Source organism: Cibotium barometz, chromosome 34, assembly GCF_041138505.1.
Source record: "Cibotium barometz isolate CiBa-2024 chromosome 34, ASM4113850v1, whole genome shotgun sequence".
Lineage (NCBI taxonomy): Eukaryota > Viridiplantae > Streptophyta > Polypodiopsida > Cyatheales > Cibotiaceae > Cibotium > Cibotium barometz.
In genome coordinates, this window is record NC_141079.1 from 42,544,140 (window position 1) to 42,559,627 (window position 15,488).

Below are 15,488 nucleotides of genomic sequence, written 5' to 3' on the forward strand. Positions count from 1 at the left end.
TGTGTGCATAGCAACTTATGTTGGATTGAAGGATTTCTCAAGGTGCACGTGCTTGTGCCCAAAGATATGGATTGGACCTCTATCTGACAAATTATAGACAACCTAAAAAACATGAAGTAGTTTAAGTTAAACCATTGGGTGACTACGCAACCATCATGCAAAGGTCCTCATAGGATAATTACTATAATAATAAACAACTATGGTCCCAGATGACGCCCAAAATTGGCTGGCGGGCGGAGCGCTACGGTGTCCGACGGTCAGTGTGAAACACGTTTGCCACTTGTCACTTCAGGGAAATGGGATCAAAATTCAAAACGGAGTTCCTCTGTATCATGTAGGGAATGCCATAACCCCCGACGGGCCACGATGGCCTCCCTCTCTTCGCCCATGGTGGCTTCACTGTGCAAAACCAGCAGTTCCGCCATGGCAGTAAATTTGGGTTCGAAGAGACCGCCTCTCAATTTCAGGTAGACCACTGTTTAACCCTACTCATCGTGGCGGTTCTTGCAACACTTCTGATAAACTAGTCATGGTTGGAATCATGGGTCCTTTTGTAATCATGACTAAGTTATGGAGTCTGGCGATGCATTGTTTTCTCATTTTATCAAGTTAATCCTAGCTTCTTTTCTTATAATCCACGACTCTAGTGTAAACAGAACAAGAATGCCCTGGAGGGCGTAGAGCATTACAGACCAACATGAATAAAACACGCAGAGAGAGATACACAGTGCATGATAATAATGTATTGATCAGATTGTAGTTCGATTACATGAGGGTTGATATAACTGCTTGCATGAGATGTCATAGGACGGTTGAGATCCAGTGAGCACCTACACCACTATTATTCTTACATCCCCCCTCTTGTGAGGGAAAATGTGTGACTATACGAGTGTGGATATGAATACAGAAAAGATTCACCAGTTTTGACCGGCGGTGAGTCGCCAGTTATCTAAGCTAAAGATTACATGTGCAATGACGTTTTCTTAGCCTGGATCTAAAGAGCTTCATATAGATCTTCCTTGACTTGAATGGGCTGTAAAAACAGCATGGGTGCATGTATGGTACATGCTGTGTTATTTGTGTGTTTGCAAGCATGTATCTTCAGAGGATATGCATGGAGCTGCCATGTATGTCATGAGGATTCTCTACAGGTTTTGAATTTGCTAGGTTGATGGCTTTGTAAAGTAAACTTTGAGAAAGCTTACCCCGAAGCGGAGTTGGATTTGTATCTTGAATAGGTATAATGAGAAATGGCAAATGGTCATGTGGGCGTAGGGATTGGAAGCCATAGATGGCAAATGCTATTAGGACATGATATTTTGTGCAGTGCACATGTTGGGTTTGCAGTGGAACTACTGCTCATAATTTTTATGGACATGCGGGCAGTGTAACTGTCAATCACATGCTCGTAAGTGTCACTTGGTTTGTCACTTGGTTTGTATGAAGCAAGGCTAGAGAGCTTGTGAAGACATTGGACATCAATTGAGATAGCTAGGTGTGGATACATAGGGTGTGTTCATGACCTAGATCTCTTTCAATTGCTGATTAAAAGATGTGGGGGGGCATGCTAATCTTGGGAGGACACGTAGGGCATGTTAATGCCAAGCATGTGTATGGAGCATATGGGTCGCGTCCATATGTGAGTCCAAGGGTGTGGGAGGATGTTTCGAACATCGGCTAGGACGCATAGAATTTTCTGATCCTCCAGCAAGGCCCGGAGGATATGTTGGGCCTTGGAAGGGTCTGATGGAGATCTCTGGACGGTGCCTAAAAGTAGTTCTCCAAGTGCATTATGCATCCATGTGTGTGCTTGACTTTTGTTTTTATTTGTGTGACTTGTTGTACTGCCTGGATGTCAATCCCCAAGGGTCTCCTTGTAGAGAAATCCTGAAACACAACTCGAAACTTGCAAAACAAAGTCATGAAACGTGAAGGGAGTGCAGGCTTGACTCACCACCCAACCATGACAGCCGTGGGTAAAACCCACAAGACCTGGTTGTCCCCACCGAGCCACGAGCTCACCGATCAATCTCTACTCCATGATGTCCCAATGCCCATACCGCCACGGAGCTACCCTCGCGGGCCTTGAGACTGCTGCCGGCCTTGGCTGCATGAAGCAGGTCCACGTCTGCACTAGATCTAGGCTCTTGACCGTAGAGCTCTCACAAAGACCGTGAGACTTTGACTAATTGACTGACCTTGGCCACCCTTTTATAGGCTCTTGGCCGGTCACCGAGCGTCCCCACTTGGGCGCCCGCCTGTCAGTCCTTCCCTAGCCTAGCTCTCCAATCAACCTGCCTAGCTCCAAGCTACCCCTAGCCTCGAAGCTAGTCTTGTGTGCGTGCTGCACACGGTAGATACACCCTGTGCACATGACATTAGACAATGCCTAGTATTTATGCCTTTGACTATCCAAGGAGCTAGGGACGCTTGGGCACCTTTGTGGACACGTGTGTGCACACCTGTTTGGTCCTAAAGAAGTGCTTAGTGATCTTATGAGTTTTGTAGGTGGTAAGTGTGTACTGAACCTAATTTACAGCTTTTAATATTTTATTACGGAAGTTTTTGGTTCCAGGCTCACACATAATAACTAAAGCCGGACAACTCATAAGTTATTCACATGGACCGGGCATAGTTTTAAAGCACATGGACAACTTATAAATTATGCACATGGACCGGGCGGTAGAGTTTTAAAGCATGTGGACAACTTATTAGATGGGCACCCATATTAAAGGAGGAAAAGCAGGTGGACATACCAAAACAGGCGGGGCCTATTAAAAAAGCATTGTTAGGCTGCTTTTGGACACTTTTGTCATTGGTGCGTGCAAGAGCAGGCTCTGGGAAGCTGGTTGACGGATGGACATGTATGGACGCCGTATGGACTCTGCACGGACATGCACAGATTGTATGGACAGCGCTGGAAACGCTGAGGAGTAGGCTGATGATGGGATGATGCTCTGAATGAACGAACTGAAATGATGCAACGCTATTTATATGGCTTATGTGCTGCTGGTCAGCCAGGTACTGCAGTCGGCTGCCTTGTCTAGAACATTCATGACTCATATGACATAAATGTCCATAGTACTGCTGACAGCTGCTGACCAGGCCCTGTCGGCTGGTTCCCTATGCTATGACTTGATGTGCTACATGCTCTAAATGATCTTGATGCCTTGTGCACTGCTGTAGGTACTGTTAACAGTCCCATACACATGCTCATGCTGTGATATATGCTGTAAATGCCCTGGATAATACTTGATGCTCATGAATGCTATCTGATTAATGCTTATGAATGCTAAGACTGCCATGTCACTTGTAGGTGCAGACAAATGTGGAAATGATGTTGGGCTGTTGTGTATAGAAGCAAAAAGGTGGGGGGGGGGGGGTGCAGAACCATCTCTGCAACGTTCTTGGCCGGCAGCTCATTTGTTTGATCTGTCAAAGCTCCAGTATGAGCCATGTTCTTCCCTTTATCTATTGGCTTACTTCTACCCATGCTTAATTGGATCTTTCCAGTTGAGCTGACTGCTTGCTCCCCTAACTTGAGGGTGGAATGCAAACACTTGTCACTTGCCCAACCTTTTTCACCAGACACTTGGTCCTCTTTACATGCATGGTTCCTGCTGTTCCTTATGATGCAGTGTTAGGGCACCGCCCCTGAGGGGATGCAATTGAAGTGACAGTCCAACACCGCTTACTATAATGATATCCCTCACCTCACCTCGACATGTCCTCATTTACTGACAGTTTTTCTACAAGTAGTGTGGTATACTCACCTGTGTAGTATGAATCCTCTTACGGACATGCAGTGCTTTGTTTCTTTGACCTTTTGGGGTTGAAGTGTGATGTATTTGATGTTCTCTTTTTGTATACGTAGGAGCAGGACTTTAGAGAGAAGTTTGAATTCAAGTTCTTAAACTGGTGCTGTGTTTGATTGAGCAGAATCATCTTATTGCCGAGGTCAAAGAGTCACCCAGAGAGGAACTCTCAGGTTGGTTAATCAATCCTTTGTTCGAGAGGAAGGCATTCATGTGCACCTCAAAAGTTATTTTTCAAGTGCAATCATTTAATAGATATGTTTCTCATGGGCAAGTTATGCAAGAAAATGGTCTGAATGAGCTAGCTGTGTGAGTATGGTGTACTTTAAAGTCTTTTTGCAAAATGAGCTTGGGTTTAAACCAAAACTTAAGCAACACCAGTGCCCACAGCCCCCCCTCTCCCCCCCCACCCCCGCACCCCCCCCCCCCCCCCCCCGCAATCCCCCCAAAACCTGGGTCCCTCCCATTGGAGATTCTTTTCGTGTATCTTGATGGAATTCTGACTTATGCAGGGACTTTCAAGAAATCATGCTTTTCATGTTCTTGGCAAGATTGATGTCACCAATTACAAGTTCTGCCAAAGCACAATATCCAGGAGGCTGTGTATCAGCTGTTCGCTGGATCATGGATCTGAAAGTGGAAGTACAAGTCAAAGAAACAACCATGAAATCTACACAAAATCCCAGAGCAGGATGGACAGCCCTTTCAAATCTCCTTTAATATTTGCAAAGTCAGTTCTAATCTATGCTGTAAAGGTGCTGCTATCCATTGTAGTTTTACTATCCCTAGGCGTTGCTGGAGCACCGGCTGTTCTGTCATCCCAATATGGGCGTCGCGCAGTTGTTGGCTTGGTTAACAAAGCAATTCCAGGTCAAGTTAGCAAGCTTAAGGGGTTAATCACTTCTTAATCATGTTCAAGTGTACATAATCGATGGAGTAACAGCAGGTTTTGCTTTTCTTGCATTTTCAGTATGCAGAGTTTTTGTTGAGATATGATGCTGAATATTTCTGCTGGACAGGCCATGCTGATGTTCAATCAATGTCTCTTGGGTGGTCTAAACCTATACGTGTAGAAGGAATATCTTTAAAAGGCATCGATGGAAAAGTTGTATTGTCAGTTATCAAAATGGAGACAAAAGCCTCGCTATGGTCACTTGTTCGTGGCAAATCTGGACTAGGTAAGTAAGTCAACTGCTTAACTGTTTTTTAAAGAAACGTCCCATTCCATTGAATTAAGGAGTTTCAAATAACAAAAGCAGCTGTGGGTTTAGCATGTTCCAGCTTGGGCATTGTCAATGCTAGCGTGATAGGGGGTTGTGGGGGGTGAGGGACACAGGGGAGGCAGGACAAAAATGCTAGTGAATGCTACCAGGCTGCAGTGTTTCTAAGTGATAGGGGGTTGTGGGGGGTGAGGGACACGGGGGAGGCAGGACAAAAATGCTAGTGAATGCTACCAGGCTGCAGTGTTTCTAAGTGATAGTACTCTCGATTGCAGTTAAATTTTTGTTAAGTCTGGGAAATAACCTGAACTTTCCATTGGTATATTTGTCTATTGTCTTTGTGAACATGCAATTTTCTTTTGAAGTCTTTGTCCAAATTGCAGCCAGCTGGTATATATTAATTCTATCTATCCAAAGCAATGCAATTGCCCAACCAGATACCATGTGTGTGTGTGTGTGAGTTTGGTTTTTGTTAAGTTTGGGAAATAACCTGAACTTTCCATTGGTATGTTTGGCTTCTAGATCAGTGGACATGCAGTTCTCTGTTGAAGTTGTCTTTTGAGAAAAGTAACTCGTGCATCATTTTTAGCCTGATACATATTCTCTAAAGTGTGCCATGCAAGTTTAGATGTTTTGCAAGAACGGATACGCAGAACACCAACACCAGACCTTTTAATTGTCAAGGCAATCAATGCCAAAGCTTTAGTATCATGTGAATCCCATCTTCTTTGGTCAGCAGTAGTTTTAGGGACTTGAGACTGGGTTTGTTGGTTCTGACCCTTTTTGAGGACTAATAGGAGCAATTGCGCCAGGGTGGGGGCTTGGCACTACTAATAAGTCCCTATAAGCCTTTTACAAGGACATTTCTGACCATAAAACTCCATAGGGAGTAATTCGACCAATCTAATTTATTCTCTTTGGAAAGAATACCAAAACAAATTATTTGTAGAGTTGTTGGCCATACCTGACTGGTGGTGAATTTGAGAAGGAAAGATGCCAAAAGTAAGCTTGAAGTGAAGATGAACAATCTGAAAATTGATGAAAATCAGTAGTAGTATCGGACGATCCTTGAAAGTGGAATCGGCCGATCACAAAGAGTAGAATCGCCAAGGAGAAAGTAGAATCGGACGATCCTTGAAAGTAGGTAGAGTTAGGCTTTTCAAGAAAGTAGAATCGGTCGATCTAAAAAGTTGAATCAGTCGATCACAAAAAGTTGAATCGTTGATCCAAAAAGTGAATTGGTCGATCAAAGAAAGTTGGATCGCTCAATGATCTGACTTTTGGAGTCGCGAGAAAAGTGGAATAGAGCGATCAAACAAGTGGAATTAGCCGATTGACCAGTTGGATTGTTGATCGGAGAAACCCACAATTCTATAGTTGAATCGGCCGATTGTAAACGTGAAACGATTGCAAATGAAAACGATTGTAGACAAAAATGACTACAGATTTGGGCGATCTTATTTACTGGTGAAGTGGTGGATACATGATTGACGGAGACAATTGACAGCTGTTGAGACGAATCGTTGAGATGAATCATTTGTAGTAATTGAATGGACCAACTGGACTGTTGAATCGGTTGCAAGTGATGACTGCACTGTTGGCGGAACCGCCTGCAAATAGCACCACGACTATTGGAATCGCTGTTGAAGCCGATTGGAGGAGGTTGAATCGCCTCCTTCACTGTTGGAAATAGTGAACCACTAACAAGAGCAGAGATTCAATGAAAGCTGGAAAAAGAAAGCTTCAAGCAGCACCAAAATGAAGAGCCGCAAACTGAGTTGTAATCACTTGATGACAATCAAAAGGCTAAGCTATGGAAAGCTTGGAAACAAGCTTGAACACAATGAAGATTAAACACAAAGGTGTAGAGTGTGAGAGAGATTGGCAAAGCTCAAACGAGAGAGATGAAGCTCAATACAAGTACAAAGAGAAAGTACGAAATGAGTAACATACCAAAATTGTGGATGCAAGTACAACAAGAAAGTACAAAATGAACATCATATCTAAATTGTGGATGAGGTTGCTTATAGACTCAGCTAAGGTGCTCGTTTACACCTAGATAGCAATGGGAAAGAACCCAATGGGACAAAAGTGTCCATGGCATAAGTGCATGGCCTCACAGTATAGTACTACCAATATCTAATACTCATGTGATGGTTTACATGTTGTACTTGTTCAACCTTTTGTCGAATTATCAGAATGAGGTTCTTTGGAATCATATTCACTCACTGGAGGACATCTAGAGATATGCCAACAATTTTGATGATACCCTTGTGAAGGAGATAGCACATGCGGAAGCATAAACAGTAAACATATGAGAGAGTGCAAAGGAGATAGAGAGAGTTCTACAAGATCACCTTTTATAACAGCAATAAAGCTTTACAATGGCAATGGCCAACAATTGGATGTTGAACTATGTGCAAGTGGATTGGATGATGGAGTGAATAATGGGGAACTCCTTATATAGTGCATCAGTGAGCTGGCCGACTGCCTCTAGGGCTAGCCGATTGCTCACAAGACAAATAAATAGGAGAAATACAATAAAATGTCAGATAAATAGTAGAAGCCCCAGAACACTGAGATGCACAATTCTAACACCTCCTCTGCAGCTCTTAGTGTGCAAGAGTTGGAAGAAGATAAGTCGATGAAGATGCAACCATGTACTCTCCAGCATCGTGAATACTGGAATTACCTTGGAGAGAGCACCCACCCACCTATTTCCTCGAAACAAGATGCCACCACGAACAGCAAGGAACATTGCTTGGCCACGAATTCCTACACAAGTGTGCAGTGAACTCCAAAAAATAGATGATGAGCTGTTGGACACACCGCGCCCATAATCCCCAACAGTGGACGGAACACATCACGTCCCAAAAGCCTCGAACAATGAACTTGGAACAGATCCAGTTCATAATCTCTGTTGTACCAAAGATAACCATGTCTTGCCAGATGTGTAATGCTTGGAACTCCGAATCACTGTCACCATGCACGAGTAAGTGGAGCTGTAATCAGCCCCCTCTCCCGCCCACAAGCCTCTTTTGGCTGGAAGCACATGGAGGAAACTGCATGTGTACTAGAGAAACACACCATCTCGGGTCTCCTGAGTCGGAAGCTGAAACCGGCCTCTGGTAGAAACCAAAGTGCGGTAGACTAGCAATCACCCAATCCAATTGTAGCCCAGCTAATAAACAAATAAACAGGAGCTAGAGTGCTCCAAAACAAGAAAGAGAACGACACCTGTTGGCCCCAAAGCTTGGCGCCCCTTTCGTTATTTCTTTATTCAATTTCAAAGGAAAAGATCTAGATGATTACAACATGGCCATCCATGGCTCGTATGTCTGCAAGTCCAAATTGCCAATCCTTAGGACCTCTTAGCATAGAGGTTACACAGCCTTGTGTCCCAAGATCACCACACTGTTATCTCCTCTAATCTGCTAAGTCTGTACATCCATGAGACCTTAAATATGCATCTGACTGAACCATGCACATAGCCATAAACTCAGCCATGAAAACAGTCCACAAACTCATCCAAATCAGCCCACAATCTTGTCCTGTTTCCACCCTCTGAACTGCCAAACCCTTCCTCTCACACAAAGGGCTAGAGAGAACCACTCTAGAACAGTCTTGAGCCAGTGAAAAGAGAGACTCCATAAGACATCACCTGCAGTCCCACTTGCTCACAAAGAGAGAGAAACTTACAGTCTTTATGTCGCTTTCCACAAGAGAGAAAAGACACGAGGAAAAGCCCCGTTCTGTCCTGCCCTCTTGTCTTGCAGCCAAAAGAGAGAGAGAGAGAACCAGAGAGAGAATTTGTAGGTGCATGTATGCTTGGCAGCCAGCAGCCAACCTGTTCTTCAAGAGCTAAAGAGAGGGAGAGAAAGAAAGGAGACCTATATCCCTGTTCTGTAGCACATCACAGCAGCCAGTCTGTGTGATTCCCCTCATGAAACCAGCCCTGAAATCTGCGCTGCCCGCATACCGTCCTTCCACAAAGCAAGCATAAGAGAGGCGCAGCCCTGTAGCCTGCTGTATGCGTTTCTTTTTCAGAAAAATCCCTCCTCCAACCTGCGCTGCCTGCCAGCCTCCTCAAGGATGAAGGCGCCTCAGCGAAATTCTGCAGTCCCTCCAAGAGCAAGAGTCAAAGAAAAAGCCCCACGCCTGTAGCTCTTGCCTGACTGCTCTCTTTTCCCCAAAAGCAAGAGATAGAGAGAGAGAGAGGGAGGCGTGTACTCTAAAAGTGGAGTAGTCCCCCCCCCATAATTATCCTAGTGGCCCTTAAAGTTATTAGAACTTTCCTAGGGGCCACTTATGGTTTTTAAAACTTTCTAGGGGCCGCCCAAGGTTATAAACCTTATGAACTTTAATCCATTGGTCCCCCTTCACACTTGGGGTTGTCCACACATGTTACCTTTTTGTCTGGCCACCCAAGTATGAATCTTAAAATTTTTATCTTGCTCACCGACCACCATGCTCACACTTATGCTGCACCCATTTCACAGGGTCATGATATACCCCCCTCTTGAAAAATGGCAAGCGTCCTCGATTGCAATCTGGTGATACAGCAAGACATCGAAAGCGGAACCACATTGATAACAAAGGCTGCCCAATACAGTAAGATATCAGCCATGTGATCCAACTAAAAGTGAAATGTACAATATGGCAAGATCAGCGTCCCAATCTCTCTAAGCCATGCATATGTAACAACTTTCACTGCAAACCAATGGTGTAGTAATAGTCCAAGTTGTATACTACTGTGAACCATACACAACCACAACATCCAATGTGACTAGTACACATATATCATAGAAGTCCCATAAGCAGATGTACTGTCAGCTCTCAGTACCTTCGGTGAGGCAAATGCTGCTCCAAGCGACCTCTAGATGCCATCTGAGCTTGTCTGTATCAAGGGAGCGGAGGTGCTACTCCCCTCTTGAGTATCAGGCAATGCTCCAGACCCATGCTCTGTTGAACATGAATGAGCTGTAGCAAGAGTCGGCTCCAACACAAAGGCATCGAGATAAAGCTGCAATACCTGAGGTGAATCTGCTAAGTCACCCTCCTCCATCCACTTCGCATCCATCGGTGAATAGTTCTTGAACTTCACAAGATAGCGACGAGAAACTTCACGTACCTTTCTTTCCTTATGTGCCAGTATCTGCTTTGGAATAAGAACCTCATCAAGTTCCTCAACTTCCGGCTGAGCCTCATCTGATACATCCTGAGGCACATCCCCACGGAAAGGTTTAAGTAGACTCACATGAAATGCATTGTGAATCCTCCAGTGATTTGGTAGCTTCAAACGATAGGCCACCTCACCAATCTTTTCCAAAACTTGAAAAGGTCCATAATAGCACATGCTCAACTTAGGGAATAAGCGCTCTTTATCCTTCATCTTTTTGATCCTACCTTTCTCAAATCACAAAAGAATCCAATCACCTAATGCAAACTCTAATGCACGTCTGTGACGGTCTGTTGCCTTCTTTTGCTTTTGCTGAGTCTTTTGGAGTGCCAACTTAACTCTCTTATAAGCTTCATCTATGTTCTCCTGGTCAGCCTCAAAGATCTTATCCTTTGTGTGCAAAATGGGTGGTACCTTCTTCCCTCCTTCCACAATCTCAAAAGGTGCCTTGTCCATCGAGGTATGGATGGTGTTGTTATAAGCGAACTCCACCAAAGGAAGATACTTTTCCCATTGTTGCTTGTGCTCTGACACAACACTTGAGAAGATCTAACACTGTGGAATTAGCCTCTTGTGACTGCCCATCTGTGTGTGGATGAAACGATGATGAAAACTTGAGAGTTGTACTTATGTTGTCAAACAACCCTCTCCAAAATAAAGTCGTCATTCGTGGATCACGGTCACTAATGATAGACGAATGCATGCCATGATACTTGAAGATGTTCGCCATGAACAACTTCACCATGTGATCAACTTTGATCTTCTTACGCACGGGAATGAAATGAACCTGCTTACTGAACTTGCATATGATAGTCCAAATGCCATCGTTCCCCGTTTGTGTCCTCGGAAGATCAAATATAAAATCCATGGCAATGCTCTCCCATGGTCTATCTGGAATAGGTAAAGGCTAAAGTAACCCTGGTGTCTTTTGACGGTCATACTTCACCTTCTGACATACGATGCATTGCCTAACAAAAGCATCAACATCTGTTCTCAAGGTCGGCCAATAAAAGAAAGCCTCAACTGCCTTTACCGTGGCATCAATATCGTAACTGCCTGGTAACACACAATTTACCATGCATCAACAAAAAGCCATCCTTGAGAGTATAATGATCATGCCACTGACCCTCAGACATCTAGTCATAGACCCTTCCAAAATTCTCATCCTGAGCATACTGCTCTTTCATCTCACCAAGCTCATGATGATAAGCAAGTGAAACTGTTGAGACCTGTGGCTTGCGTGACAAAGCATCTGCCACAATATTCTTTTTGCCTTCCACATGTACTATCTGAAAGTGGAACATAGACAAAAAGTTGGCCCATCTCATATGCTTCTCAGAAAGTTTAGTTTGTGTGAGGAAATAACTCAAGGTCTGATGATCTATCTGCACAGTGAAATCAACCCCAAGCAAATAGTGTTTCCATGTAGAAAGAGCATGAATTACAGCCAACATCTCTTTCTCATAAACCTGTAAATGTTTCTCGGCATTTTGTAATATACGACTCTCATAGGCTATCACATGTCCTTCCTGCATGAGAACTGCCCCAATGCTGTTCCCACATGTATCACACTGGATAACAAAAGCCTTTCGGAGATCCGGTAATACCAATACGGAATCCGAAGTAAGCTTTTCTTTAAGCTTTTTAAAGGCTGCAATTTTCCGATCAGCCCATCGAAATGGAGTTCCCTTCTTTGTTAAAGCATGAAGGGGCGAAGCAATCTCAGCAAAATACCGCATGTACCGCATGTAATAGGAACACAATCCCAAAACGTTGCGTACATCATGCACGGTCCTCAAATCTGGCCAATTGAGAATTGCTTCCACTTTCGAAGGATCCATACGGACTCCATCTTTAGACACGATATGCCCCAAGAAGTTTATCTTTTCCAAGAAGAACTCACTCTTCTTGCCATTAATGACCAACCTATGCTTCTGGAGTTCTTCAAACACAATGGCCAAATGCTTCCTATGCTCCTCCTCTGAGCGTGAATGGCCAAATGCTTCCTATGCTCCTCCTCTGAGCGTGAATGCACAATCATATCATCAAAGAATGTGCCCACAAACGCTCTCTGAGGCCGGAAAATCCTGTCCATCATCCCGTTAAAGGTGGCAAGAGCATTTGTCAAGCCAAAGGGCATGACCAAGAACTTATATAGCCCTAAGGTGGTCCGAAATGCTATCTTATGGACATCCTCGGGTCCATCATAGGGTCAACATTGCTAGTTCCCACACCTGGCATACCATGCATTCCTGCTGATCCCCCCATGTTTCCAAACATACCACTATGCATACCGAGCTGCATGCCCCCATACATGTGTCCTTGCATTCCGGGCTGCATGCCCCCATACATATTCCTTTGCATTCCGGACTGCATACCACCATACATATTACCTTGCAAACCAAGCTGAAAATTAGCTCCAATATTCCCTTGCATTCCCATGCCTCCCTAAGGGTAACCTCTAGTCATAGATTGGAACACGGAACCACTGCCAAAATAGCCTGGATGCATAGACTGCTGCGGAATAGGTGGTTGTCTGAAAAAGGAACTCTGTGGATTTGCACCATAAGTGTTATGCATGTTAGGAAACGGTCCAAAAGCAAGATCCTGTGGGAAGGCACCACTATTGCCTTGAGGTGGGTTCCTAGAACGCTCTTTCTTCTTCTTCTTCTTAGGGTCAGAAGGGGCTCTCATAAATTCAGCAAACTTCACTTTGTGTGAGCTGCATAAACACATCCACTGCCCCTGCCAAACAAGCTTTCAATTGGGCATCATCTTCCTCTTTACTTGGCATGTCTTCTGGCTGCGTTACATCCTCATAACGTGCATCTTCTGCAGCTTGTTCTCCTGCGAGTACATCCTCAGATTCAGTCCTCTCAAGAGTGGTCTCCTGCTCTTCCTCATCATTATAAAAATAATCATCTTGTGTCTGACATGCTGCTGAAATTTTCAGCAATGGCTTTCCTCGAGACAACCACGAGCTCACCCCCTTAAGAAAGCTGATGATGGTCCCGACAACGGAACCTTGAAACCGGCCTCTGGTAGAAACCAAAGTGCGGTAGACTAGCAATCACCCAATCCAATTGTAGTCCAGCTAATAAACAAATAAACAGGAGCTAGAGTGCTCCAAAACAAGAAAGAGAACGACACCTGTTGGCCCCAAAGCTTGGCGCCCCTTTCGTTATTTCTTTATTCAATTTCAAAGGAAAAGATCTAGATGATTACAACATGGCCATCCATGGCTCGTATGTCTGCAAGTCCAAACTGCCAATCCTTAGGACCTCTTAGCATAGAGGTTACACAGCCTTGTGTCCCAAGATCACCACACTGTTATCTCCTCTAATCTGCTAATTCTGTACATCCATGAGACCTTAAATATGCATCTGACTGAACCATGCACATAGCTATAAACTCAGCCATGAAAACAGTCCACAAACTCATCCAAATCAGCCCACCTCTGAACTGCCAAACCCTTCCTCTCACACAAAGGGCTAGAGAGAACCACTCTAGAACAGTCTTGAGCCAGTGAAAAGAGAACATTGTTAAGGGTACATCCAGATGAAAAGAGTCAAACAAAAGAGGATGGAAATTCTACAAAGGAGTAGCCCACTAGGTAGCACATAAGTTTTGTTCTGTTTTTTGGAGGTCTATGTGTTGATCTTTTGAGAGACCATATGTATCCCATCATGAAACTTAAATGGATGGGTACATTTTATGAGTACTATGTAAGTACTAGATGTAAATCCACAAAGCTTGAATTTGCTGCTGGATTGATGAGAGTTTATGATATGGAGTTATATTTGTGTTATTTTGATTGAGTTTTTAGAGATAGAACAACTATGGGTGTATGTCTGATGTCATCTAGAGAAGTCTTTAAATGAAGAAGAAATTCATAAACCCTTGTATACTTAGTGAAAAATGACGAAAATTAACAGTCACACTCTTAGAGCATAGAGGTAGGCGTGGCAAAAAAGAAATTAGAAAATGTGATGTCTACATCAAGTTATTCCATTTTTTATCTTTTTCCATTTTGAAATACGTAAATGCAATCTATTTGGAAGGATTTAGAAGCTGAAAAGTCAAGTGGGCATTTAAGACTGTCACATCTTAGATGCTTCACGTTTTTAGATCAAATAGATTATTATTATTTCAGATTTGAGAATTTTGAGAGGACAAGTGGTCCTACAATAAAATAATAGGTGAATCTCTTTTAAAAACCATATAAAGAGATCTCCTTGATTCTACAAGAGCTAATATTATAAAATTATTTTAGAATCTTTTTCTAGAGAGAGAGAAGTGAGAGAAAACCCTTAAGGGGAAAAATGGAGAGAATATTTCTCCTACATAAGACATCACCTGCAGTCCCACTTGCTCACAAAGAGAGAGAAACTTACAGTCTTTATGTCGCTTTCCACAAGAGAGAAAAGACACGAGGAAAAGCCCCGTTCTGTCCTGCCCTCTTGTCTTGCAGTCGGGAGAGAAATGAAATGAAATGTTATATTAACGTCTTCAAAAGACCAAAGTGACCTATGAGACCAAAGTTACAACCATGTGACATCTGATACACTGTCTGGAAAAGAAAAGAAAGAACTGAAGGTAAGTATCTAGCCCCACAATACATAAGTAGGGGGCATCCGGAAGCAGCAACTAGGGAGAGTGGGAAGCTAATGCTACTAGTCAAAATGGGGTACATGAGTACATGGATACATGAATACATGAATATGGGGGAGTACAAAAGTGACTGAGTACAATAGTATATGGCTGGAGTCGTAATCGTCCTAGGAGCTCTAGCATGGGTCTCTGCCGGATGGCTTGGATATCTGCCATAGTGAGATGCCTGGTCGGACGAGCCCGATGCCTCGCAATGATGCTCTGAATCCTCCGGTGTAGGCACCGTCTCCGATGTGAGGATCCGCGAACCCTCGGGCATCTAGATCTGCCCAACTGGATAGCTCTCTCAACTAGAGTCCAACGGGGTGCCCGCTGCTGGGCTGTCGGCTGTGTGTCCTCCCGGGTAGTCCCTCTAAAGAAGTCAGTAATCTGTCTCTGTGTGGACTCCCTGCTAGTCGGGCGTCTGCTCCTGATAATGGACTCTCTGAGCCTGCGGATCTCCAGGAGATAAAAACCCAAGTATCGCTGATCACAATAGTCCATGACTCTAGCCATTGGTCCAAATCCCTCTCTGAAAAGGCAATGGTAGCGCCCTCGAATCTCATAATATGCTGTGTAGCGACAGATGTAGTGCTCCTCCGTCTCTGGCTCTATCCAACAAAT

The 15,488-nt window shown here is 44.0% G+C and overlaps 1 protein-coding gene across 3 annotated transcripts in view; it reads left to right on the forward strand.

The window, feature by feature from the left end:
- Positions 1-316: 316 nt before the first annotated feature.
- The window catches only part of LOC147619044 (uncharacterized), a 105,567-nt gene continuing 90,395 nt past the window's right edge, over positions 317-15,488 (forward strand). For 2 of the 3 annotated variants that reach the window (XR_015262013.1, XM_086774260.1), the window contains exons 1-4: positions 317-467; positions 3,940-3,988; positions 4,328-4,685; positions 4,835-4,993. Coding sequence is in view for 2 of the 3 variants with exons in the window: in XM_086774260.1 (XP_086630386.1) it covers positions 367-467; positions 3,940-3,988; positions 4,328-4,685; positions 4,835-4,993 (667 nt within the window). In the remaining variant the exon portion in view is untranslated. The remainder of the gene's footprint in view (positions 468-3,939; positions 3,989-4,327; positions 4,686-4,834; positions 4,994-15,488) is intronic. The other variant, XM_086774261.1, reaches the window with a different exon arrangement.